General features: G+C 66.2%; 2 protein-coding genes across 2 annotated transcripts; both read left to right on the top strand.

The window, feature by feature from the left end:
* The first annotated feature begins 174 nt into the window (after positions 1-174).
* Positions 175-1,227, top strand: LOC138686635 (basic salivary proline-rich protein 4-like). Its single transcript, XM_069790737.1, has one exon. The coding sequence runs from the start codon at positions 175-177 to the stop codon at positions 1,225-1,227; it is 1,053 nt and encodes a 350-aa protein (XP_069646838.1).
* Positions 242-25,630, top strand: ARID3A (AT-rich interaction domain 3A). The gene is made up of 9 exons (XM_069790625.1): positions 242-382; positions 3,313-4,301; positions 5,125-5,446; positions 20,170-20,242; positions 21,297-21,480; positions 21,689-21,936; positions 22,270-22,566; positions 22,655-22,744; positions 22,948-25,630. The coding sequence occupies exons 2-9, from the start codon at positions 3,886-3,888 to the stop codon at positions 23,172-23,174; spliced, it is 1,857 nt and encodes a 618-aa protein (XP_069646726.1). The 5' UTR covers positions 242-382; positions 3,313-3,885; the 3' UTR covers positions 23,175-25,630.
* Positions 25,631-26,475: the final 845 nt, after the last annotated feature.

The raw sequence follows: 26,475 nt of genomic DNA, 5'->3' as shown, positions 1-26,475 counted from the left end.
GCTCTTAAAGGGGCCGCGCCCTGCGGGCCGGCGTTCCCCCGCCCGGCCGCGAGGCGGCGCTGCGGCTGCGCTCCCGGCCGGCCCCGCGGCCCCCGCCGTGCGCTTCATTTGCATGCGGCGGCGGCGGCGGGCCAATGGAGAGGCGGGGCGGGGCGCGGCGGGCGCGGCGGGCCAATGGCGACGTGGGGCGGGGCCGGCGTTGGGCGGGGAGGGTGCGGGGAGCCAATGGGGAGAAGGGGCGGGGCGGCGCCGGGCCCCCCGCCGCCCGCCCGCGGGGAGAGCAGCCGCCGTGCGGGCACCGAGCGCACCCCGGCCCCGCCGCAGCCCGAGCCCCGGGCGGCCGCGGCTGCTATGCGGCTTCGCGGCGCACAGCCTCCACCGGGTAAGCGGGGACGCGCCGCTACACTGGCCCCGTGGCCGTTACCGGGACTCTCCCCCTCCCCACCCTCCCGCGGCCGTTACCGGGGGTCGCGTTCTTCACCCCCCCCCCCCCCTGCGCTCGGGAGGGGGCTGGGCGGGACCAGGACCGGGTACCGACCGCGTCCCCCGGGCGGGTTGGAACTCCCGCGGCCGGTTGCTGGGCGGGACCGGGGTGCCCCCTCCCCCCGCGGCCGGTTACCGGTCGCTTCCCCCGCGCGGGGCCGGGGCTTCCCCCCGCCGCCGCGGCCGCTCCCGGCCCGGCCGGCACGCCCCCGCGCCCGGCCCGGCTCCTCCGTCCCCTGCGGGCGTTACTGTCCCGGCCGGTTAGAGCCCCCCGCCCCGCCCGGCGGCCTCCAGCGGGCTGACGGGACGGGGCCGCCGCCCTGTGCCCCCGCCCGGGGCAGCCCCGGGCCCGCGGCCTCCCGCGGCTCCGGTGGGAGGAGGGGGCCGGGGCCGGGCGGGAGCTGCTGGCCCAAGCCGGGCCTCGTTCCTCTGTGCCGGGGGCGGCCGTTCCCCCCCGGTTCGCGGGTCTGCTCCACCCCCCACCCCCCCCCCCCGACCCCCGGGGGCCGCCGGCCCCGACGCCGGGCGAGGTGCAGCCGGTGCCACGTGCCGCTGGGAGCGGGGGCTGGGACTGGGCTCAGCGCCGGGGATGAGCCCCCAGCCCGGCCCAGGGCTCCTTCCCGCGGCCCCCCCCAGTTCTGTCTGTCCCTAGGGACGGGCACCCACCGGTCCCGGGCTCCCCGTCCTCCTCCTCCCTTCAACCTCGGTGCTGCCCTCGGAGCCCCCTCCCAGGCAGCGGCGTGAGCCCGCCCGGGGGTCCGGGGGCAGAGGGTGGGGGTGTCCGGCCGTGGCCAGGCCCAGTGTCGGTGGCACAAAGGCCCCGTCCGTCCATCACACGCCCGCTCGCCGCCGCGTATTTTTAGCCCGGCGTAGCCGCTGTTGCTCTCGAGCACCTGCCCCGCGGGACGCGGGTGCTGCCGCTGCCGCCGCCCGAAATCCCCCGCGCGCCGCCCGCACGGCGGGGAGGCACCGAGCCCCCGCGGCCGGGAGGGACAAAGGGGCACGGCTCAAGGTCACTGTGGCCGCCAGGCCAGGGTGCCACAGTCCCCTGGCTCTTGCTTGGCCATGCCGGCAGGCTCCGGCTGCGCTTGGGCTTCAGTTCTCCACAGGGACGTGGCAGTGTGGTCCCGGCACGGCCACGGCCCAGGGTGCTTGAGGAGGCAGCTCTGTTCCCGGCTCCCGGCACCGCCGGTGCTGGCACTGAGTAATTTGGCAACTCGTGGCAAGGTAGAGCCGCGGCGGCACGGGGCCGGAGGAGCACGTGCCTGGGACGAGTCTCGCTCCGGTTTTGCTCGTGGCTCTCGCAGGCGCAGGGGACGGAGTTCAGATGTGGCACAGGACGTCTGCGTGCCGGGAAGCGCGGCCATGGCCGGCGAGTGGCCGCTGCTCCGGGGCAGCTCCGTGTGGGCAGCCCTGCCTGTGCAGAGAGGGGAGGGTCCCAACACCTCCTCTCTGCGCAGGCAAGATAGAGATGGCTGGGGTAGAGGAGGGGGAGCTGAGGCATGGGCAGAGGCTGGGCAGTGCTTAAGTGGCTGACCAGCTCCTGCCGCCCCGGCGCTGGCTCCCCTCGGAGGCAGCAGCGGCAGCTGAGGCGCAGCCAGCAGCCTGGGGCCGTCGCGGTGACGGCACGTTCATAGCGTGAGCTGAGCGCGGCAGGGCTGTGAGCGGATGCGGCCGCCGCCACAGCGAAGCGCGGGGGAAGCGGCTCCGACCTGGCTGCCCAATCGGCAGCGGCACCGGCCCGTGATGGAAACGGGTTCCCCTTTCCAGAATTCGCGGGATAGTGCCGTAGCTGCCGGCTCCCGCGTGCTGCCAGCTGTCCTGCCCCCGCGGCGGGGGCTGCCCACATCCACAGCTGGCCCTGGATCCAGCCCCGGGTCGGTCCCTTTGAGGGCTCTGTGGTGTGTGCGCTCCACCGGCCCGCGGGCAGCAGAAGCAGGGTGATTGCCTGTACGTGGCACTACCGTGGCGGTGGTGCAGCGAGCTCCCTCCCTGACTTTGGCGCAGGTGAGGTCACGCTGAAGTTGTTGCTGGTGGAGCCCTGTCCGTCTGGGGGCCGGCTGCTGGTTGCACTGGGCCTTGGGGGGGGGGTGGGGTGGCTCGGTGCTGCCGGGGGGGATCCAGGCCGGTGTGCCAGGGCGGTGGGGGTGTTGCGAGGCCTGGCTGTAATGTGCCGGTTTCTCCGGTGCTTGCCAGCGGGGTGAAGCAGAGTTGAGCTGCTCGCAGCCCTGCATCGCCCCAGAGGACCTGCAGCCCCTGGGGAAGGGGAGAAGTGTGGGGGCTCTCGGGGGCGGCCAGCAGAGCCTGTTTGCCAGCGTTTCGAGGAGCGAGGCTCTGCCTGCCAGTCCCGCGGGAGGCTGCCCCGGAGTGCTGGGGACACGCGGGTCCCCTCTGCGCCTGGGGACCCCGTTGGGCGAGGGGCCCCTCTGCCGCGCAGTGTGGACCCCGGTGCCACTCGTGCCCTGGCGCTGGCCTGGTGGCTGCCTGCTCCTGCCATCATGAGGAGCCGGGCACTCCCTTTGCCCACGTCTCTGGTGTCCCCGGGTGGGGACATGCCCTGGCCCCCCGCGGGGGATGCACAGGGTGTCTCTTCCAGTGCCCTCCCTGTGGGTCTCTTATCTGCGGGTGCTGGTATCCCGGTATCCGCTGCCTGCAGGGCCAGGCTGGGCTATCGGGTCCGGCAGGCCCCTTCCCCCTCCAGCAGCAGGGCCCAGCCTCCCTATCTCATTAGCTCGAGATTAATGAGGCTCCTGCGCTGTCTTTAACTCCTTCCTGCTCATCAGCTCCTGCCGCAGCTCCGCTGACCCTCTCCTCCGCTTGTCCCGGCAGGTTTGCGCCAACGCCTGCCAGAAGCTGAGCCGGCCGAGGACTAGGGACGCCTGGCCCCGAGCGGGGGGACACCACATTGACCCCGAGACTGCCGCCCCCCGGAAGGTGCCTGGTCGGCGAGGGAGGGGGCGATGCACCAGGCTGCAGCCACTGTCCGTTGATCCTGCAGAGGTTTCGGCACCTGCCCAGGACACGTTCACCGACGGCAGCAGCACCCTGATCCCGACCAGCGGCCCTGTGCCCGTGGCTCCCACTGGAGCACTTGAGCGAAGGAGACGTCGGGCCAAGACTGACGGGGGTCGGGGGGCACGTCCTTCTGCCCTGACCCGGCGGCGGCGATTCCTGCCCCGACACCCCGACGGCGCTGCGGACCCTCCGCTGCCCTCGCCGCCCCCCCCGGGCCCCGGCAGCCCCCTTGCAGGGCTGTCCCCCCCCGGCACTGCCCAGCCTTGGCCTCCAGCCCCGCTGGAGCGCGGCAGCCTGCCGGGCGCTGCCCCCCGCGCCTCCCGGGCGTTGCCCCCCGGGTGCATCGCCCCCCGCCCCCCCGGGGACCCCCCACCTGCCGGCAGAGCCATGAAGCTGCAGGCGGTGATGGAGAACCTGCAGCGGCAGCAGCGCGCGCGGCTGCAGCAGGCTCTGGAAGCGCGGCAGCAGGAGCAGCAGCAGCGCTCCACGCCGCCCCCCGCACAGCCCCCGCCGGCCCCGGGGCAGACCCCCACCAGCACCCCGGCCCGGGGCCGCGGCCAGGATCCAGCCCCGGCACCCTCGGAGGAAGGAGCGGAGCCCGAGAGCGCGCACATCCAGCGGGCGCAGATGGCTGCCCTGGCTGCCATGCGGGCAGCGGCCGCCGGCCTCAGCCACTCGTCCAGCCCGGGGCTGTCAGACGAGAGCCAGGCCTCCGAGGAGGAGGAGGAGGAGCGCGGCGAGGAGGAGGAGGAGGATGGCGGGTACCAGCAGGAGATGGGCTCTGAGGAGGAGGAGGAGGATCTGTGAGTATATGCTAGCCCGGACTACCAGCTCTTATGGATTCGGGAAAGAGGCAGGGATGCGGTCCGGCCCCGGCGGGTTTTGGCACGTCTGGTCGGGGACGCAGGCTTCCCTTTAGGGCTGGGGAGCGGTGGTGGAGGCTGTGCCGAGCAGCAGGGTTCGTGCAGCTCGGGGCAGGGAGGCGGGTTAGCACCGTCGGGACGTCCCGGAGCGGGAGTTGCTGAGAGCAGCAGCTTGGCTCGGCAGCCGTGATTCCTCATGCTGGGCTGGCGTGGGGCGACATTTCGTCTCTGCGCAGGGAGCCACGTGGGGCCGTGACACAGGATCCTGGTCTGGCTTTAAATTATGCAGGACCCTCACGGCTGCCTTCTCCCAGCCCACGTCCTTGCTGGGGCAGGGAACAGGCTGGGAGCCATCTGGCAGAGCCCTGCTCACTGTCAGAGCTGCTGTCTTGGGATGCTGGCGGCTGGCGGTGCCCTGTGGGGCTGCCACCCACTGACGGGGGTGCACCGGGGCTTTGCTGGGTTCCCCATGTGCCAGGTGGGTGGTCCCAGCCCACATGGCTGTGGGGCTCCTGTGGGGCAGGCAGGCTCAGTGCTCTGCCCATGCAGCGCTGGGTGCTGCTCAGACACAGGGAGAGGGTGCCTAGAGGTGGGGGGGGTTCATTAAAAGGTTCTCCCACCTGGAGGGATGGGATCTGGCCTGTGGGGCAGGGGGAGAGCTGGGCCACCGCAGGAGAGCATCCCGCAGGGGATAGGGATCGGGTTGGGGGGGCCAGACCCCCACCTAGTGCGGGAGCAAATCTCTGCTCTCTCCCTGCTCTAGGAAGGGCAAGTGGGATGAAGATGACTTTGAAGAGGACCTGGGTGAGGAGGAGGAGGAAGAGGAAGAGGAGGAGGAGGAGGAAGAGGAAGACTATGAGGAAGAGGAAGACATGGGAGAGGAAGGGCTCAGCTCAGCAGAGGCAGTGCGAGCGGGTGCGGGATCCCTGCTGCTCCGCAAACCCCCGGCACCCCAGCACTACCGGGGCGAGCCGCAGCGGCTGCCGGGTGGGCAGGAGCGGCTCCCCTCCGGACTGGGCCACGCACAGCCCCCGCCACCGGCACCCGACCATGGCGACTGGACCTACGAGGAGCAGTTCAAGCAAGTAGGTGCCTGCCGAGACGCGCGTGCCGCCCCCCCTGCCCTGTGCCTGTCCCTCCTCTCCTCCTCGGCTCTGCCATGCGTCCCTGCGTCCTCGCCGTGGTGAGATGCCTCTGGCGGTGCCACCTCCGGCAGCGTTCTTCTTGTATCAAGCTGCCGTCATTGCCACTAAGAAAGCGTGGGATTTCTCTGGGGTTTTAGTGCTTGGGCTCAGCCTCACCCCGTCCCCTGTCACTTTGGTCGGTGGCTCCAGTGGGATCCTGTGTCCCAGTTGGCACTGTGGCCTGGCCCCGGTGCAGGTGGGTGGTGTGATGGGTTTCACCACAGGGACTTGGGAGAATTCTTGATGAAAATGATGGAAAAAAACCCACCCCAAACTTGCAAATCTGAAGGGACTCTTCGGTTTCCTCTTCCCCACCCTCCAAGCTGTTTTTGGTTGGGACCTGGCTTGCTTCCCATCACTGCAGGCGTGATGCCTGGTGGGACAGCTCTGACCCCGTCAATGTTTGGGGACAGAGCTACCCCCCTGCCACTGCCGAAATGCCATTGAAGAGTGAAACCGGGGTGAAAGCACCCCGGCTGCCCCCTCTGCCACCTTCTCCATGCCGGCTGAGCCGGGCTGGCAGGAGGCAGGCACACTCCCGCTTTCTCCCAGTGCTGGAGCTTGCTGTGCCCCGCTTTCGGCTAATAGAAGGAAATGTGCTGCAAGCCGGAGCTCCCCGGGGGCTGCCCAGCTCCTTTGATGTGTGTGTTTAAATACATCTGAGTTTACGGCTGGGGGAAGGGACGGGAGCTAACAGCAGCAGATGGGACCCAGATGGAGCGGCCGGGACACAGTGGCCTTTTGGGAAGGATGCGACGGCCCTGCCCCTGCCCCTTTGGGGCAGGGGCTGTCGCATCCTTCCCAAAAGGGGGAAGGGACTGCCAGGATCTGCCGGCACATTTGGATGCAGGCAGCTTTATGACGGGGCTGGCAGAGAAAGCGCAAGCAAGCGCAGAGCGTGCAGCTGCCCTCCCTGGTGCGCTCCTGCCCGGCTGCGGGGAAGGAGGGATGCTTCTGCCCCGCACATCCCTCGTGCCGCTGCACCCACGCCACCTCCTCTTCTTGTGGTTTCTCTCTTTTTGTGCTTCCTGCCATCGGGGAGCGAGGGGCCAGGGACGTGATCTCATATCTGTGAAAAGGCTTTTTCGATACCGCAGCCGTGATCTTCCTGTTTGTCACCGTTTTGGTGCCGTACCGGACACGTGCGCCAGCTCCGGGGACTCGGCAATCGCTCCCGGCCCTCAGGATCCAACAGGAAAATCTGGGGCTGGGTGGTTGGCAGTGCCTGCACCATGCCGCGCTGGTGCAGTGGTCTGTAGATGTACCATGGACCACGGCGTAGAGTCTCCCGGCTCCCCTGCCGCAGCCACAGCACTTAGGGACACCAGCCCGAGTCCCAGCGCATCCTTTTCCCCCTCCCCATTTCTTGCCAGCAAAAGGGGATGAGCCCCCTCTCCCTCCCTTTTCCTTCTTAGTGGAAAGCTTCCCCGGGGTCGGCAGGGAGAGCCTGGCACGGTGGTTAATCGCGGAAGCAGCCGGAGAGGGGAGGAAAGTGGCTGTTGCTGCTGCGCCGTGGGCGGAGGAGAGGAGACGAAGCGCCCGGCCAGGAGAGGCTTTCCCCGGCACGTCAGCCCGCCAGCGCGCCGGCGCTTGGATCGCGGCCGCTGGACCCGGGCCAGGGGGTTGCTCGGCGCGGCGCTGGCCGGGAGCTCCTCCTGGCCGCCCTCCAGCGCGTGCCGCCGAGCGCTCCAGCTCCAGCCCCAGCCCAGCTGGCGCAGCCGGGCCGGCGCAGCCTGGGAAGGAGCAGCAGGAATGTAAACAGCGAGTGCCGGCGTGGGGCGGCCGCCGTGGCCCTGGCGCTGCTTGGCAGGGGATGCATTACCCCTGCCCCTGCTCCCACCGCGGCCGCCCCTTTGCCGGGGTAGAGGCGCGTTAGGGGAAACCCTGGCAGCACCGGGGTGCTGGTGCACCACGGCCAGGTCCCCCTGCGTGGGAGAGCCGGTGGGGATGTGTGTGTGGCCATGCCGGTGCTGTGCCTTCCCACCGTGGTGGAGAAACACCGCTCGAGGAAGGGGCTATTTCGGGGTTCCTCTTTTTTTTTTACAAAGGAGCTCCTCGCCGCTCAGCACTGGAAGCTCCTCTGCTCTCCCACAAGCTTGCGGGGAGCGTGTGGCCTCCTGCGTGTGTCGGCTGAGCCGGGCCCCCCGGCACTTTCTGGGGCCGAGCTGTGGCTGTGTGTGCTTGGTTTGGGGGAGGCTGGTGACTGATTTCTTTCTCCCTGCCTCCAAGCGGGCTCGGGGCCCCCCCAGGCAGCCCAGGGCTGGTGGTCCGGCCCCCGCTGCCTCCGGGGCTCTCTGGGTCTCCCTGTGGCTGCGGTTTGGGTTCAGTTCTGGATGTGCTGGTGCTGGTGAATGGCCCAGCCTGGTGTTGGTCCCCCGGCATCCCCGGTCCAGCTCTCTCTGTGCTCCAGGACGCGATCCTCACCGGGCAGTGCTGCTGTCCGAATCCCCGTGCCCCATGCCTGCCGGGGGGCTGTCCCCGTCCTCCACCGCGGGGTTTTATTGACCCATCTGGGACAGATTCCTGCAAACCGGGGGCTCGGCTGGGTTGAGCTGCGGGGGGCCGGGAGGAGGAGGGGGCCCCGTTCAAGGGGGGAGGAAGGGGAGGGCGCGAGGAAGAGTTATGGAGGTTAGGGAGGTTAGGGAGCTGGCGCGTGGCACCTCCCCATCCCCGGGGACGGCTACCGCGCAGGCAGAGGTCAGCTCGGCGGCTGACCCGGGGCACTGCCGGCGCGGGCAGCAGAACAAAGGAGCCCCCGGCATGGTGGGGGGCTTGGGGGGCAGCGGCTGCCGAGGGCACGATGGCTCCTCGGAGAGGGGGGACAGGGGCGGTTTTGGGGCGGGAGGAAGCTCTCCGTGGGGAATGGCTGCCGTGTCCTCCTTGGCTGGCCGGCGGTGAGGGCAGGCTCGCTTTTGTTTTGATCTTGTGCCTGTTACAGCCCCACCGGCAGCGGCACAGGAGTGGAGGGGTCTGGCGGGACGTCGCCCCACGCTGCCACCATGCCGGGCTGGGGGCCGTGTTTGCTCTTGTTTGGGTTTGGGATCATCTCTAACCTCACCCCAAAAGGCATGACGGGTCCCCGGGGGGCCGGGGCAAAGCCGGCGTGTCCAGGCTGCTGGCCTGAAGCTGGACTCGGCCACGGGGGTCTCAGCTGCTTGTGGGCAGCTGGGGGGCTGGGTGTGAGCCCCGGCACCCACCCCCCAGGGCACCATGGCTGGGTGCTGGGGCTTGTTCCACGGGCGTTTGGTCGCTCCGGAGGGCGATGCTCGCGAGGGGAGCCACGCTTTGACAAGCCGCCAGAGCACGAGTGGCTCAGCCAACCCCGGCCAAAAATCCGGCGCTGCTGCGTGCCGCCACAAACTGCTGCGTAATGCCTGGCTGGTGAGCTCCTGCTGTCGTGGGGCTGTCGGGGAAAAACCTGCTTTGATGTCCACGCCCCAGCCCTGGCGAGTGCGTGGGGGGGGTTCTGCTGCTGCCCTGCAGAGAGCCCCCCTCCTGACCTTTCTGTTTCGGTACCGCTATTACTGCACCCGACTAATACCAGGAGCGTGAGCCCTGGGTGCGTCAGCAGCCCACGAGGCTGGAGTTTCCTGCTTCTGCCCCTTTTGGAGTTTCCTCTGCTGCCTGCGACAGGCAGCGGCTGCCTGCGGTCCCTCGGGCACATGCACCCCGGCACCGTGTCCCACGGGAGGGCAGCTGGGGGGGGTTCCATCTCCCGGTGCTCCTCCTGGCTGCAGCAGCCACTGGGCCCCCTTTGGGGTGTCCCTTTTGGGGTGCTGCAGGCTGATGTTTAACCCTCCGTCTCTGCTGCCGTTCGCAGGAAGCGTCGGAGGCTAAAGCCGACGCGGTGCTGGGGGGCAGCTGTGCCAGCGGTGGGGTGCCGGCAGGGTTCTGGTGCTTTTGCGGGGGTGAGAGGTTTCTTAAGCTGTCCCAAGTGGGGACGTCTGAACTGCACCGGTGGCCATGTGGGGGGCGAAAACCTCAGCCCTTATCTTGCACTGAGCAGCGCTCCCCTGAGATATGGCGTTTCAAAGTGCAACGGTTGGGGAAAAAAAAATAATAAACCGAAAGCAACTCTGCAACCTTGGCAGGCGGCAAGGCAGGGGTGAAACTGGACCCCCTCCACCCTGCCTGGTCCCAGGCCTGGAGACAAGCCAGGGCCACGCATGGGGCAGGGCCGTGGCAGTTGCCAGCAAGATGAAGCTGGGATTTTCTTGGGGTACCTGCGGGAGGAGCTGGAGGAGCCAAGGAACAGCTCATTTCTCCTCCGAAGCCCCACAGCTTGGAGCCCTGTGCAGAAATCCCGGGCTCCGGTTAAGGTGTGTGGGGTATTCCCTCTGCCCCCGCGGGCAGCAGAGCCCCCGGCGCAGGGCCCTGAACCCCTTTCTTCCATGGATTATTTTCCTTTAAAAAGCCCGAAGCTGGCCGGGGGAGCAGGAGCCCTGCAGCCTCTTAACGAGGGCCCATTTACTTTCTTTAAAATATTGATTAGAGCTTTATTGCATTAGCCAGCCGAGCGGATGAGCTGCCCCCGGGGAGGGTGAGGGGGCCCCTGCGTGGGGAAAGGGGCACCCGAGTGTCATTGCCCAGCCGGGGGCCACCGTCCCCCCACCCCAAAGGCGGTTCAGCTTTGACGGGTGCTGCGGTGTGGCAGGGGCACAGATAAAGGCCAGCGCCCTGGGGCCCCCCCGGCCGGGCGATTCTGTGCCGGGAGGAGGTGATTGCGGTGCCTGGCCCGGCCGGTGGCAGATAACGGGGGCAAGGAGGGGACTGGAGCAGGACAGGGCACCGGGAGCTGTGGTTCAGTCGCAGGTGGACCCCTCCAGGGAGAAGGGCCGTGTCCTCCCCCGTGACCCCGGTGCAGCCATTGCCCATCTCGCCCCACACCACCATCCAGCTTGCTGAAAGGTGCTCCTGGCCAGGGATCCAGCCTGGTAATCGGCTCACAGCGCTCAGGGAGCATTCCCGGAGCCGTAATCCCGCCAGATCCCTGGCCAGGGGTCAGGGACTTCTCGGCGAGAGCGGCTTAGCCGCCGAGTGCCTCCCCCAGCCTGACGCCTGGGTGCCCGTGCAGCCTGCGGGGTGCCGGTCCTGCTGTCCGGGCACCATGTGAAGTCGTTTCTCCCAACGAGACCTGGAATAATTAACAAGGTGGGGGACATGGGACAGGTCCCTCCTGCCCCGGGTGCCCAGCTAGCGCCTTTGCCCAGCTAATTTTGTTTGCTCCCAGGTGGACTGTCCCCCCTAGCACCCCTTGACTCGGGAGCTGGGTCGGCTCACCCCAGTCTGGGCATTGCCTGCTAGTGTCCCCCCCCAAAGCCCCAGGCCCCCCAGAGCCCCAGCCCCCTGGGCTGATTCAAGGGCTGCAGAGGAGGCAGCCGCCTCCCAGCTCCAGCACAGCTGAACTAACAGGAATGAGGATTTATTTAAAAGAAGAAAAAAAAAGAGCAGAGACGAGAGCAGGTCCTTTGTCAGCAAAGCAAACAGCCGCCCGGCAGTGGAGCGGTTGGGCAAGGGCGCAGCGTTGCTCCATCGCCCTATTTCTGGCCCAAACCACAGGAGAAATGGCAGCCGGTCCTGGGGCCTGGCCGGACGTGCCGCAATCGGGGGCCGTGGCGGGTGGCAGTTCGGGGATGGGGGGGAGCCCCCCGCTCTTCCCTTGGCACATCCCTGATGGCGCACCTGCCTGCACTGGCCACTCTGCCGCTCACTGGGTTCTGAGCCCCCTCGGGCAGCCGGATTGGGGGCTCGGGGCGCAGCTCCCAGCTCGGCTCCTGACCCGCTCCTTGACCCTTCTAGTCGGTCACTTAATCTGCCTGTGCCTGGGTCCCGGCTCCGGATGGAGCTCACGATAATCCGCCCTGCGCTGGGGCTGCTCGGCAGCTGGGGTACTCCTCCCCGGGGAGGGGTCCCAGCTCCCCATGCATATTGCAGAGAGGGGGTGTCCCTGTCCCTGCTGTGGTGATGGCTCTTTGGGAAAGGGCTTCCCTGTCCCCCCACAGCAGCAAGCTCAGGGGTCTCTCCCTGGTACAGATGGCAGCCAGGAGCATGCAGGCAGGCGCCGGCCCTAAATCCCTTCAGCAAAAGGCTTAACCTCCTGCCTCGGTTTCCCCACCTGCCCACGCACCCCTCTGCCCACGGCTGCCGCACAGCCCCGGCTCAGGCAGAGGCACCTGGCTTTTGGAGACTCAAACACCTGCAACGTGCTACCGCCTGCTCCGGTGCCACAGTGGGATGGGGTCGGGCAGCAACTTTGCCGGAGCTGGCATCGCTCCGGTGCTGTGGCAGTGCCCCCCGCCGCTCCCCTCCTCTCTGCGGGTTGCCAGTGGCGTGAGGAAGCGGCGAGGTTTCGGCGCTGCCGGAGCAGCTCTCTGGTGATGGTTCCCAGGGCTGACGGCCCACAGCTGGCTGCCTGTCAAAACCATCTGTGGCCACTGGACCTCTTCCAGCTCCCGCGGGCCGGGCCAGGGCGTGCGGGGCTGGCGGGACCCCCCCGGGACCCCCACCGCAGCGGGGAGTGCTGGTGGGGTTGGCGGAGCGGCTGTCCCGTGGATGGACCGAGGTGTGGGACCTCGCATTTCAGGAACAGATTTGCAATTAGACAAATCCCCGGCCGGGCGGTGGAAGCCCCGGGTGACTCATCTGCTCTGGCTTACAGCGATCCCCTTTCTAAGACGATCATTTACATATGGTGGAATTTAAACCCCAGCTTGCCTGCAAGGGCCAACGCAGCCGCCGCTCCTGCCCGCACGGCTGCCCCTGCACCCGGGTCGGGTCCTCACCCCGGGGGTCTCGACCTGCCGGCCCTGTGGGGCTTCACCCCGGGGAGGTCTGGGGGCAGACGGGGAGGGACAGCCCGAGGCGGGAGCTCGCTCAGTGCCCCAAGGGTTTGCACTGCTTTTCCATAAGGAAAAGCTTTGCTGCTCTGGCCATGGTTTCCCCAGATTCGTGCCGTGTAGCTCCAGCTCGGCCGACAACCCGGGGTCTGCCATGCCGGCGGCGGGGAGCTGCGCCAGCGGTGTGCGAACCAGGCCCTGGGTGCTACTCCCTGGGACGAGCTTTCTCAACACTGCCTGACTCCACTGAATTAATATTTGCACAAGGTCCAGTGCGATAGTGAGCATGTGTCAAGGGCATGCACCGGCACGCACGCGGTGAGGGCCAGGAGAGCCACTGCTGCCGGGCTGGCCCCCATCCGCCTGCCCGACCGGTGGCTCCCGGCTCGGTGGGGAGCGGCAGCTCCCCCATCCCACTGCTACTTGGCGATGACCTCTTGGCAGCCTGTGCCACGCATTGGCGTTCAGACACTGAACCGGTTTTTATTTTAGCCTGAGCCCGGCATGCTGCCACCCAGCAGGTCCCACTGAAACCGTCGTCTGAAATGCAACTGCAGCAGGATTCGCTTCCTCCTCTGCGAGAAGGGGAGAAACAGCAACAGCGCAGCCGTCCTGGGAGCTGGCGTCAGTCCGGGCCTGGCGGCACACTGCACCGGGATGGCTCCAGTGCGTGGACATAGATCCACGCGGAGCATCCCGGCGGCTGCTGGCTGGCCGGGCAGGAGCGGCCCCGCAGTGTGGCGAGGAGGGCGGCCGACGGCGCACGGACAATGGGGGGTCAGGGAGGTTAAATGGCGACTAATTCGCCCATTCAACGTCCCCCTCCGCGGCGCGGTGACACCCGCCGTGTCGGCGCTGACACCGGCCCGCGTCCCCCAGGGTCGTCTGTACGGCTGCTCCCCCCAGCCTGGCCAGGGAGGCGGCAGGGCCGGGCACAGAGGCCGCGTGGGACCCCCCTTCCGCCAGGGGGGCTCAGTTTGGGATGGCATGCTGCCCGTGATGCCGTGGGCTCCTGCTCGTCCCGGTCCCCTTCCCCACATCTGTTGGGGCGGCTCCCACGGGTCCATGGCCAGGCTGCGGCCACAGCATCACTCGAGGGGCAATTGTGGTTCCTGGGGGAAGCCCGGGTGGTGTCAGGATCCCCAGCCCTTTGGGACAATGGCTGGGGATCGGGAGCGGGCTTATCCCTGTGCCACAGCAGCGCCGATGGATCTGCCGCCCGCCGAGTCCCACAACCCCCAGCCCGAGGAGGGGGCACCGGTGGGGAGAGGCACCTGCGGTGGGGCCGTATCCCAGCCCAAGTGGGGCCAACCCGCAGAGGGGACAATGCTGGGAACCGGCAGGAACAATAGTACCGACGGAAGCGCGGCGGCGAGAGCCCAGCGCTCCCCAGCCCCCTCCCCGGCTGCCCCCACGGAAGCGGCCCCCCACCCCGGGCGGCCCCGGCCATGCTCAGGCAGCAGGAATCCCGCCAGGCCGGTCAGTGGACTCGGCCGCCGGCGGCAGGAGCCGGCTCTGTCCCGCGCGGGCGAGGCTCCCGGCAGCACCGTCGCGCTCCTGGCTGACCTCGGAGTTGGCGAGAGAAGTAGCGGGGGGGGCCGCCCCTGGGGATTTTGGGGAAGGAGCGCACGTCCCAGCACCCTGGCAGCCCCTTCCCAAGGGAGGGGGCTGTGCTTTGGGGGGCTCGCAGGGGATTAGGGATGGGGACAGAGAGGTGACCCGTCCCTAAGCCGAGCGCTTTATCTGCAGTGGGATCTGCGCCGATGCTGGACTCTCCCTTTGCCCTTCACTGGGAGGGATCGGCCCCAGCCAACCTGATACCCCCATGCTCGGGGGGGCCGTGCCAGTGCTGCCCCTCGCTCACCGTGACAGCCGTGCCTGGAGAAGGGGCTGCGTGGCCTCGGGCACCCCCAGCCCTGACTCAGCCACCATCTTACGGGAAACCACCTCACCAGCATCACCCGAAACACTTCATTTCAGGGCTCGTCACCAGCCCTTCACTCTAGTTTTTACAAATTACTTTCTTCTTCTGAATAAGTGACCCCTCTGGCCCCAACTGTGGGTCCTGGCGTGCGATCGGCGTGGGACCGGTGCCCTGGCATGCCAGGGGCCGTGGGGCCGTATGCGCTGGCTGGGAGCAGGACGGGAAACACAGCCCGCGTGTTTATTCTTCATTAAATAACTCGTTAGCGTGCGCGGTCTCTCCCCCCCGCCTCCTGGCGTCGCCCCTTGGCTGTCAGCGGGACAAAGGGACGCGTCCCTGGGGGCCGCTTGGAGGAAGGAAGGAAGAAAAGAGAGAGAGAAGGAGCCCCCCAACCCCGTCACGCCGCCCGGGCTAGAATCAATCAGAGAGGACGTTTGCCCTGGTACCTGCCGTGGGTGCCTCACCGGGATGGGCTCCCCCCTGCAGCTGCCTTTGTTGTATTTTTTCCCTAAATACAGAAGTTCAGGCTTTTTTAGCCCCTGGAGGGTGGTCGGCCCTGCTGGAGGGGCTGCCACCAGCACCCCTGTCTCTGCTACAGTGGCCCTTGGGGGTCTGCCCCCTAGCCCGGCTCACGGCATGCACGTCCCAAACCGGTTTTGAAGAGAAGGGAGGAAAGCCGAGAGTGTTGAGACTTCCTGGCGAGGGAAAAGAAACTTGAAAATTAATCCCCGAGGCTTGAAAACCCGGAACCAAGCTGGTGGGGGGGGTTGTTTTTAGCTCAGGCATGGGACTCTGGCTCGGGACACTGGGACACAGGCTCCTCTGCGGCATCAGCTGTGCAGACCCCCGCTCTCTGGTCGGGGGGTCCCTGTGACGCCTGACGGGGCAGGCATGGAGGCTCCTGCCGATGGAAGGACTCGCGTGACTCGGGCATAAGCCCCGGCATTACCGGGACTGCGCTCTTGGAGCCTCATTAAATGGCGCTTCCCCTCCGTGCTTTAATTGCCCTCCTTGCCCGCAGCCGGGGGGGCTGTTAGCAGGGAAGCGGTGGGCTGCTGGTGGGGGGGGCGGTTATCTTGGTCCCTCCCGGCAGACCCCTGGCACGCACCACTCCCGTGCCGAGGGCTCTCTCCTGCATTCTTGGCATTGCCGAGGGGCCGCCTCCTCACCAGCCCTTTGAAAGCCAACGGGCTGGGATTTTCCCATAATCTGGTTTGAAACGTTAATCCAGTCATCCACACCAAACGCCGGGCCGGCATCCTGCCGGGGTGCTGGGGTGCAGGGTCAGTGCCACCCGCTCACCACCTTCCTAATTCCTCCTCCACTTAATTATATATCTGCTGGCAACAGCCATCTGGCACCTTGTCCTCAGCCGGCCGCAAGGTCGGAGGGCTGGGGCCGATGGGGGCTGCACCGGCGGCGAGGTGGGTCGGGCACCGTGGCACAGAGCCAGCCGTGCTGGCAGCGCCGGGTGTTTGCCCTGTGCTGGGTGAGCACTGGGAGCATTGGGTGTGTGGGGCTGGATCCCCCAGCCCAGGGGGCTCTCGGGGCGGTGGGCGGCATCTCCTATCCCCCTGGCGGGGCTGGGGTCGGCCGTGCTGTGGCATACCCTGGCACAACACTCTCACCGTGGGGACCCATCGGCAGGGCGGCACGGCCGGGCGGCCTCCCCACGGTAAGAGGATATTCTTGGGGCAGCTGCGTTACAGATTAAGTCGTTTCCACCTCCCTGCGGCCTCCCTAATTACGAAATGTAAATCTATTGACTCAGCGGCGGCAGGGCGGCCTCTCCCTGCGGCTCGCTGCCCGGCGGCTGGCGTTACCTTTGCACTGAGCCTCGCCGCCTCCGCCCGCGTTTCCCCAACGAGGAACCATGCTTTGTGCTGAGCAGAAGCCGTGCTCGAGCGCCGCAGGCAGGGCACCGGCACCAGCCGGGGATCAGCACCTGCTGATTTCGGTCCGGTGGTGCCAGCGGCAGCCGGTCTGTGCCGAGCCCGGCTGCGCACTCAGTTTCGCACGCTGCTGAAACCGGAACATGTTTCTGTTCCTCAATTTTTATTTTGAGACCCAATATCTAAGCTTTCCTATGATGCCCACGCTGCCTCTCGGTGTTTGTGGGGCACGCGGCTCCTCTGCTGCGTCCTCGGCGGCGCAGGAGTGCTGCGGGCTGCCAGCGAGGTGTCTCGGCAGAGCCGGGATGCTGTCAATGCAAGGAAATCCTGCGAGGGGCTGCTGGAAGTCGCTCGTCTCTGCCCCCTTCCACCTCTCTGCCTGTGCCCGGGCAGCGAGGGGGGACAGGGGCAGCTCGGCGGATGCCGCTCGGTCACGCAGTGCCCACCGCGGTGCAGGCAGTGCACGTCCCGGCCGTGGCGGGGCACGTCCTCGCCTCGCGGCACTGCTGGCCAAGCTCCCTGGGAAGCTGCCCTCGCGCCGCCAGGCGGTTCTGCTGGCGGCGGCAGAGCCGGATGAGGGTCTGGGGGGGGCCTTTGGGGGTGCAGCTGGGGAAGCGCCCGGCACAGGGGAACCCTGGCCTGGCCGAGCCCCTCTCCCTGCTCCAGGGTGGCAGCAGCCAGCGAGCAGCAGTGGAGCATGGTGGAGCTGTCGAAATCGCGCTGGTAACCACGAGCGGCAGTTTGCGAAATGTCCTTTGCCCGGCAGCTGCGGCTGGGTGTGCCGGCAGGGCCTTGAGGGCACTGGGCGGGAACGGGGCTCCCTCTGCTCGCCGGCCCCGGTGACCCACCGTGGCTTTGTCCCGGCTGGGGATGGGGGGGAGAGTGGCCACAGCCGGTGGAGTTTGGCATGGGACCACCGCGGCCGGTGGGCGGTGGGGGGCACGTGGAAGGACGGCACACGGGACAGCCGCCCGCCTGCTGCTGCTAATCCCCACGACCCGGCCGGCACACGCTTTCCTCAGCTGACAGTTAATTTTCTTTCATCCTCTTAAACGCGTCCGTTCCCCTCAGGACTGAGCCCAGGGGGGGCCCATGGCTGGGGGGGTCGCGGCAGTAAATGAACCGGTACATTTCTCCCTTCCAAAATGCAGCCACAGCTCCCACCTGCAGCTGGGGGAGAGTGGCTTTATTTAAGAGCTGGCTTTATAAAAATTGAATGAACCAATGTTTTCATAAACGGCTGATCGATTTTTAGAGCTCTGCAGGTTAATAGGTTGCTCGTGACCCCCTTGCGATGCGCCAGGATGGCTCCATGGTTGGTGCTGGCCAGTCATGCTTGTGCTCTGCCGCAATTCGGGACCCCAGGCCCCAGGGACCGCACAGGGACTGAGGCCAATGCCGCTGCCAGCTCTCCCTGGGGACGGGCGAAACCCTGCCAGCGCCGGGGGCATGGTCCCATTCTGCCAGCACTTCTGTTTTTTCACGTTTCCCTTTCTCCCAAGCAGGAGGGTGATGGTTTTCCAGCCCCCCATCCCCTCCACTGCACCACGGCACTTCTCCCCCCCAGGTTTGTATTTAATCCCCCGGCTGGGCTGAGTGTGCCCCGGCTGCCCGGCACACCGCCTGCCACTCCTGTGTCTGACACGCAGGAGCCGCGGCAGCACTGGTGCTGCCCCGCAGGTTGGGGGTCCCCGGGGTGCTGGGGTGCAGCATCTCTGCCGCGGTGCTGGGAGGCTGCAGCCTCTGCCCCAGCTCCTGCTGCGTAAGCAGGGCTGTCACCCCATTAGCGGGATTAACGGGGCGCAGGGGGGTTTAGGCTGGGGTTAACCATGGGGGGCAGCAGGGGTGCCGCGGGTGGTGGAGCTGCAGGCGGGAGGCTCGGCACCCCTCAGGATCGTGCCGCCACGGTGGGCGCAGGGGAAGCCCTTTCTCTGCATGCAGCTTTCAGAGTCGCTCAAGGAAACGGGGGAGGCCGGATTGGCGCCGGCCCAACATCCCTCCGCCGGTCGGGAGCAGCCTGCATGGCTCAGCCCGAAAAACCACGGTGGTGCCCCCTGTGCTGTGTCCCACCCCTGCCCTGCCGGGGGGCACCGCTCCACTTCCCCCGTGCCGTGGTCCCTCCGGGCTCCCCCTGCACACCGGACCCCTTGCCAGGGCGCTGGGGTGGGAGAGGGGCTTTGAGGGGTCTCAGCCAGTGGTGACGGCAACTCCTGCCCCTTCCCTGGGGTTTGCTGGGGGCCAGGCGAGCCTTGCGAGGTTTCCAGGGAAACTGGGGGTTTATGGCTTTCCTGCAGCGCCCTGCCCCTCTTATCGTGCGGCCCCATTGATCCCTTTGATCGGTGCCGGCCGGCGAGTTGTTCAGCCCTGCGGGATCCGGATCCTCCCTGGGGGGCGGTGGGAGGATGGGGCTTGCACCCCTTGCTCACAGCCGGGGCGACGGCTGCCCGCCCGCGGGTCCCACTGCCGCCGGGGTGCCATGCCGGGCACGCCCACGGGACGAGCCGGGGTATCGGTGACCCGGTTAACGTGCTGATCTGCTGCCGTGCGGTTGGCGGCCCCGTGGTGCGTGCCTGATGGGTTACGTGGTAATATTTATAGCCCCCCTCCCGGCCGCCGCGGCACCGCTGGCAGTTGTTCAAAGCTGTCATTGAGAAAAACGGGAGCCGCTCAGCATCGAGGGGCCAGGGGTGGCAGAGCCGGGGTGAGGGAGGGCTGCGACATCCATCCCCGCAGCGTCCGGGCAGCGCCTGCCCCGCATAGCCCTAGCTCTGAAACCCCTCCTGCAGGGGACGATTATCCACCAGCCATCACCTCCGGGCAGAAACCACGCTGGGCTTCAGCTACCAGCATCGGGGAGAGGCAGAGCCGGCGTGGCGTGCCTGCCTGCGTGCCGGGACGCTCAGGCCAGCAGATCCTGCTGCCATAAATCAGGCAGGAATGTGCCGGGCTGTCGGGCGCGGGGTGGGGTCCCGACAAAAGCTGCCCCAGCAGAAACGGGTGCTCGAGGCGCAGCCGTGCCAGAAGCCTTGCCCGGGTCTGCCTGCCCCAGCTCAGAAAGACTCGTCCTGGCTGCGTAGCGCGGTGTGGCGTGGTGGGGTTCATCCTGCCGGGTTTGCTCCGGCAGCTGTGCCTTGGGCAGCATGGAAGCCTTGGGGGAGACGCTGTAGCAGGAGGAGAGGGGGCCAGCCCCATGGCCACTGTCCGATGGGCACAAAGCCTGACCGGGGCAGCCCACGCTCAGTGCCAGCCTCACCAGGCAGAGGGGAGCAGGCTCTGCCAGGCGGCATGGCAGCCAGTGGCATGCCACAGCTGGGAGGGTGTCCTGCAACCGGGTACAGCTCAGCACCCTCCTTGCCTCGTTACAGCCCTCGTTTGCTGGGTCTGTACCCCCAGGGACCCCCTTTCAGCACACCGCAGGAGGCACAAGCGTGCACCGTGGCACACGAGCGTGCACCGTGGCACACAAGCTCGCCGGCTCCTGACGCTGGCTCCTGGCACTGGCTCCCTCCAGCACTGCAGGTGCAGAGGATGGATCATGCCGAAGCGTTGCTCTACTCTGTGCCGAGCACACGGCAGATGCTAAAAATAACCGGGATCGGTGTTCCCGGGAGGAGCTGGGGGCCGATCGCAGCACTTGCAGTGTGGGAGCCACTCCAGCCTGTGGGCGAGGCGTGGGGCAATGCTGCAATTTCAGCACCGGTGTTTCGGGGCCGAGCTCTGAGTAGGGCAGGCAGGGGATGGCATTGCCATCCCGGGGCTCCTGCCGGGGTGCAGGCGCAGGTCAGCCCCAAGCTGACCGCATGGCTCTGTGCAGGGACCCCCCCGAGGCATTTGGTGTCTTGCGAGCTGAACGGCTCAGGCTGGCGGGCTCAGGCCCCAGGGATGCAGTTTCGGGAGGGTCAGGGCTCTCCGGGCGGCGGGGGGCACGGGTAGGTTTTTTTTTCTGAGCGTTTGTCTTCTCTCGTTGCGCAGCTGTACGAGCTGGACGGTGACCCCAGGAGGAAGGAGTTCCTGGACGACCTCTTCAGCTTCATGCAGAAGCGAGGTGAGCCCCCCCGCACGCCCACCCAGCTCCCTCCCCACGCCCTCCCGGGGCCGGGGGCTCATTTCCTCACCCCTCGTTACAACCCCGAGGTCACAGCTCTGGCTGGCCCGCTGGTTAATTTTTAACCTCTTTGCACAGCGGGGTCAAACCTGCTGGGCTGGATCCGGTGCCTGCGGCCCCTCCTTGCCCAGCCCCACTCCCCGCGCCCATCGCATCTGGGACCTGCGGCCCCTTCCCCACAGGGTCCGGCCCCTCCTGGGCACGTTGCCCCTGGCTTTGCCTCCCCCCACTGTCCTTTCCCTGGGTTATTGCAGAGGACAAAGCCCCTCGCTGCCTTCTCGCTCTGCCTGGGCTGGCAGGGGCTGGGCGCAGGGTTGGGGGGGGGCCGGGAGGGTAGAAAGGGCTGAACGTGAAGCGTTTGCCCGGTCGAGGGTCTGGTTCCTGCGTGGAAAACAGCGCTGGAAATGCTGACGCATCGCTGCCTTCAGCCTTTTGTCAGGCAGGCGTTGGGGGAAGCACGTGTGCGTGCGCGGGGGGGCCGGGGAGCTGCTGGCCCAGCTCTGGCTGCGTCCCACTGGGGCCCTCCCTGAGCCCCCTCACCCACCAGTGCCGGGAGGGCAGAGACCCCTGGGAGGGAGGAGATGCTGCAGCCCCTTCCCCGTCACCGGAGGGATGAATCCCCGCCATGTACGTGCGGCCCCCGGCTCGGCGGGACCCTCGCGGCCGGGAAGCGCTGCCGCCGTTATAAATAACTTGTGTTGCCGGGTGCCGCCGACCTCAGCCTGAGAAACCGCGCTCGGCCCCATTTTGGGGGCTGTGGCTGAAAACTGCGAGTTTCTGTTTCCTTTGTGCATGGGGCTGATGCTCAGCGAGATGGCAGCGGGGGGGGGGGTCCCAAGGGGGAAAGAAGGTGATAGTGGAAGGGAAGGGAGGAGCAGGAGCCCCCGACCCCTGCGCTGCCTCATGGGGGGGGTCTCGCCAGCTTCCCCCCCTCTTTGCCCGGGGGTGAGAAAGCAGCAGCCCAGACCCGCTCTCTCCTCCCCCCGCTCCCCAGGGACCCCCGTCAACCGGATCCCCATCATGGCCAAGCAGGTGCTGGACCTGTACATGCTGTACACACTGGTGACGGAGAAGGGCGGCCTGGTGGAGGTCATCAACAAGAAGCTGTGGCGGGAGATCACCAAGGGGCTGAACCTGCCCACCTCCATCACCAGCGCTGCCTTCACCCTGCGCACCCAGTGAGCGGCGGGGGCTCAGCGCGGCGGGCTGGGGCGGGGGGGGGGGGGCGAATCCTCCGGCAGGATCGGCGCTGCCCGTGCTCCCTCTGCCCTGCGTGGGATGCTGGACACGGGGACGGTGGGGAGGGAGGGGGCAGCACACGGGCAGGGGGTGCCCAGCCGCCACGTCACCATCACCATCCTCATCCCCGTCCATTTCCGCTGGCAGGTACATGAAGTACCTGTACCCCTACGAATGTGAGAAGCGAGGGCTGAGCAACCCCAACGAGCTGCAGGCAGCCATCGACAGCAACCGGCGGGAGGGCCGCCGGCAGGGCTTCGGCAGCTCCCTCTTCACCTACTCGCCCGGCGGCACCCATGGCCTCCTCTCCTCCCCCAAGCTGCCAGTGCCGGCGCTGGGGCTGGCCTCCGCCACCAACGGCGGGTCCATCGCTCCCGTCCAGAAGATCAAGAAAGGTAAAGGCCGCCGTGGGGTCTGGGCTGTGGGCTGAGCCCCGTCCTGGCACCGGGGACGCAGCCCCGAAAGGGGCAGAGCTGGGCGCCGCAGGCAGGGGCGTCACACTCCCGTCCCTACCCGGGCCCTGGACACCGGGGCTGGTTTCGGGGACCCTGACTCCGGTCACCCTGCTCTGGCTCTTGGAGGGGCAGGAGGTGCCAGGCACCCCCCGGCACGGAGACAAGGTGCAGAGGGGCCCTGAGCCATTGTGCCAGGGCCGGGGACACCCCGGGGTGATGGCACCCACCTGTCCCCGTGCCCTGCATCCCTGACCGCCCGCTCTGCCCCTGCAGAGGAGGAGTCCCCCATCCCCATCTCCATGCCCAGCCGGCTCCCTGTCTCGCTGGCCGGCCACCCCGTAGTGGCAGCCCAGGCGGCCGCGGTGCAGGTGGCGGCGGCCGCCCAAGCCGCGGCACTGGAGCAGCTGCGGGAGAAGCTGGAGTCGGGGGAGCCCCCGGAGAAGAAGATGGCTCTGGTGACGGATGAGCAGCAGCGGCTGATGCAGCGGGCGCTGCAGCAGAACCTCCTGGCCATGACGGCCCAGCTGCCCATGAGCATCCGCATCAACAGTCAGGGCACCCGCTCGCCAGGTCAGTGCCAGCCCTGGCCCCCCGCCCCGGCAGAGCTGCCGCGGCCCCTGGTCCCGGCGGGGTCCGTAACCCAGCTCTCCCCCGGCAGAGAACCGCCAGGACTCCGCCGCTGGCCTGAGCAGCAACGGCACCAACAGCATCAGCATGTCGGTTGAGATCAACGGTATCGTCTACACAGGTGAGGGGCTCTGCCCGCCGCCGGCCGAGGGCTGCTTGACCTCTGCCGTCCCCAGCGGCCCCCGCTGCTGCTGCCACCACCGCGCACCACCTGGCCTTGCTCCTGCTGGCGTTCACCCCGTTTTCGGCTGCGGATGCGGTGCGGGTAGGCAGCATTGGCACAGCCGTGCCGTACCCTGGCTCAGCCCCTTGCTCTCTCCCCAGGTGTGCTGTTCGCCCAGACGCCCGGCCCTTCCTCCTCCTCTTCCTCCTCCTCCTCGCTCCCCTCCTCTGCCTACAGCAAAGGCAACAGCAGCAGCAGCGGCAGCCGGAGCAGCGGCACTGGTGGCGGCAGCGGGGTGGGGAGCGGCGGCGGCGGCAGTGTCCCCCCTGCGGCCCCGGCCAGCCTGGCCGTGCCCCCCAGCTCTACCTCCAACAACGCTTCGCCTTAATGCCCCCGGCTCCCCGGCCCCTTCCCCTTCGCCAGAGCCAGCAGCTGTGGCAGGGGGGGGCAGAGCTTGCCCCGCCAGCCCTTGCCCGGCAGCTGTCTGGGCGCGGGGGGCCGGGGTCTCACCGGGGTCTCACCGGGGTCTGGCCGGGCTCTGCCCTTGTTCTCGTGTTGTTGGGTTTTCCTTTGCGAGGCAGAAAAGCTTTAGCCCGGGGGTTTTGCCGGAGGCACCGGCTGTCCCACTGCGCCGCGCCAGTCCGGGACCGTTTACCTCACTCACATCACACTTTGCACTGTACATTTATTATTATTATTATTATTATTTTTTAACTCGTGTTACCTCCAGACAGACGCACGGACGCCTGCCGACGCGAGCTTTAGTGAAACCCCCCGGCACTCTCTAAAGGAAAAAAAGATAAAAAAAAAAAAATTGGAAATCGGGAGATATTTTATTCATTTAGATCCTTTTCCCTCCCCCTTTATTTTGAGAACTACACTCACTATATGGGATTTTAAGAGGTTGTTGTTTGATTGTTTTGTTGTAAATAGCTTCTATTTTATTCTCTAAAAAGAAAAGAAAAGAATCGAACTTTAACATGCAAATGATATATATTAGCGTTCATCAGGGAAATGGGAGCTTGGAAACCGCGTAACCTCCTTTCTCCTCTCCTCTCGTTGTCGGTGGCCGGGTCCAGCTCTGCTCCTTCCCCTGGGAACCCCACGGGCGCCCCGGGACCCCGGGGCTTTGTACGGGGCCAGGGGTCTCATCCCAGCCGGGCTGTGCCGGCAGCGGGCAGAGCTGGCAGCCCCCGGCACGGGCAGCTCGCCTGCACGCCCCAGCCTCCAGTTTCCCCAGTCTCTGTGCAGGGGCTGGGGGTCTTTGCCCACCTTTGGGGATGCTGGGGGCGGGGGGCACGCTGCCAGTCCCGCTGCCTGTCCTGCTGCCCTTCCTGCCTGGCCGGCACCTCCCTGGGAACCCGCTGCTTTCAGGCTGTTGCTTTATTTTCTCAGCAGAGAAAATCGAGCTGAAAGCCATTGCCCCCACCCCCAAACCCCCAACTCATGCCAGGGAGGGGGGGCTGGCATTAAACTGCGGCGGCAGTGGCAATCCGGGCTTTACCGCGGGGCTGATTTGCTCAGCAAAGGCAGGATGCTCCCCCCTGCATCCCACCCACCATCCCCACGGGGTTGGGGGGGGAAAGCGGGGCCAGGAGCTGGGCTGCACCAGCAACTCTTTATTTCCCCCCCCCAATACTACTGTGCAAAGCCAACTTGGGCATATTTTCCTCCAAAAATAAGCAGCTTGGTAAGAGCAGGATCCGAGCGATGTATGGGTGAGGGTGTTTCTAGAGGGGACCGGCATAAAATACCCAATTTAGCAACGGGATGCAGGAGCTCATATCCAGGATGAGGATGCTTGGGGGGGGCTGTGGGATGCTCTGGAGGTCCTGAATGACACGGGAGCATCCTTCGGAACCTCTGGCACATCCCTCAGCTCCAGCCCTGAGGATTTATTTGAAGCATCGTTATCTCTCCAGCTGGCCAGGTTTCAATTTTCTGCAATTTTTTTAGACCTTTTTTTGCCCGCCCCCCCCCAAACATTCGCCCACATCTGCGTGAGACACAATCGCGACCCGATACCGAAACCCACTCCCCCACACAACTCGGTATCTCAATTCCTCAGGTTTCAACCTCGAGCACAGGGTTTTTTTCCCCGTTCCCCAGCTGCCTGGGGGGGCGTCCCTGCTGATGGATGCCCCCCCCCCTTTCTTTTGCTTGGGGAAGCGGTGATCTCAGGGGATTTGGGGTTTTTCCAGCCTTTTTTTTACCCCCAGCCTTTTTTCCCCCCTCTCCAGAGCTGGAAATGCCCCTTGGTGGCTCCATGAACCCCATCCCTTGGGGGGGGGGGGGGGCTCCGTCCGGCTCCTGCTGCTGTTAGGATCCAGCCCAGCTCCCCACAAGGAGAAATCCCAGGGGGTGTTTCTCATGCCCAGGGTGGGCATTAGATTTTCTTAGTGAGTTTTTGCATTTGTACAGTCACTGTTTTGGGTTGGTTGTTTTTTTTTTTAATTATTTTTATCCGCCCCCCCCCCTTCCCTCCCTCTCTTCTTTTTTTTTTTTTTTTGAGAGCGTATTACCTTCCACTTTATTTTTTTTGCATATCAATTTAAAAAAGAAAAAAAAAAGCCTAAATCAGTTTCTCTGGGGTTTGGAAAGAAAAAAAGGAACGGACACAGCTGCAGACGCATTTACCCAGCGTGCATATCTTAACTCAGGTAAAAAATGAAAAAGAAAAAAAACCACAAAAGACAAAAAAAAGAAAAAGAATAAAAACCACATTCTACCTCTGAGAGCGGCGGCCTTGGGCGCACCCAGGCCCCCGGTGAAATATTTCAGTTTTGCAAACATTCAGGTATTGAAACTTTTGATTATTAAAAAAAAGATAAAATAAAATAAAAACACTGAAAGTTTACATTTTATAATAACATTATTATACAGATTGTATTTAAACTTCAGAATATTTAAGACAATTGTAACCCTGTAAAGTTGATGAAATATTAAAAAAAAAAAAAAAAAGTTGTGTTGTCTGGGGTTTCTGTCCTTGGGGGTGTCCAGGGGGTGCCCGTCCAGGGTCCACAGGGCTATGAGATACCCATAGAGCTGTGGGGTGTCCGTGGTTCTATATGGTCCCCACAGGGTGCCCATAGGGTTATGGGGTCCCTACAGAGTGCCTATAGGACTATAGGGTGCCATGAGGTCCCTGTGGGGTGCTTTTAGGGCTGTGGGGTGTCCGTGGGGTCCCTACAGAGTGGCTGTAGGACTACAGGGTGCCATGGGGTCCCTATGGGATCTCCACAGGGAGCTTTCAGGGCTGTGGGGTGTCCGTGGGGTCCCTCCGGAGTGCCTATAGGACTACAGGGTGCCGTGAAGTCCCTGTGGGGTCCCCACAGGGTGCCCATGGGGCTGTGGGGTGTCCGTGGGCTCCCCCCGGGGTGCCCTTAGGGCCGTGCAGTGCCTACGAAGATACGGGGCGCCTACAGGACGCTCTCGGGGTGCCCAGGGGGTTATGGGGTGCCCGTAGGGCGCTCACAGAGCTGTGGGGTGCCCACGGGGCGCCCACAAGGCCGCGGTGCGCCCGCGGTCCCGGTGCCGAGGTCCCCAATCCCAGTGGTCCCCCATCCCAGGGCGGGCCGGGGCGGACCCTGCTGAGCTTCCTGCCGCGTGCCGGCGCCGCAGCACCCCCTCGCCCCGCGCGGCCGCCGCTCTTGATTGGTCCGCCGCCACACCGTCGGGAGGAGGGAGGG

The sequence above is a fragment of the Haliaeetus albicilla genome, chromosome 8 (genome assembly GCF_947461875.1).
Source record: "Haliaeetus albicilla chromosome 8, bHalAlb1.1, whole genome shotgun sequence".
In the NCBI taxonomy this organism is placed as follows: Eukaryota; Metazoa; Chordata; class Aves; order Accipitriformes; family Accipitridae; genus Haliaeetus; species Haliaeetus albicilla.
This window is presented reverse-complemented; position numbering and strand designations above follow the sequence as displayed.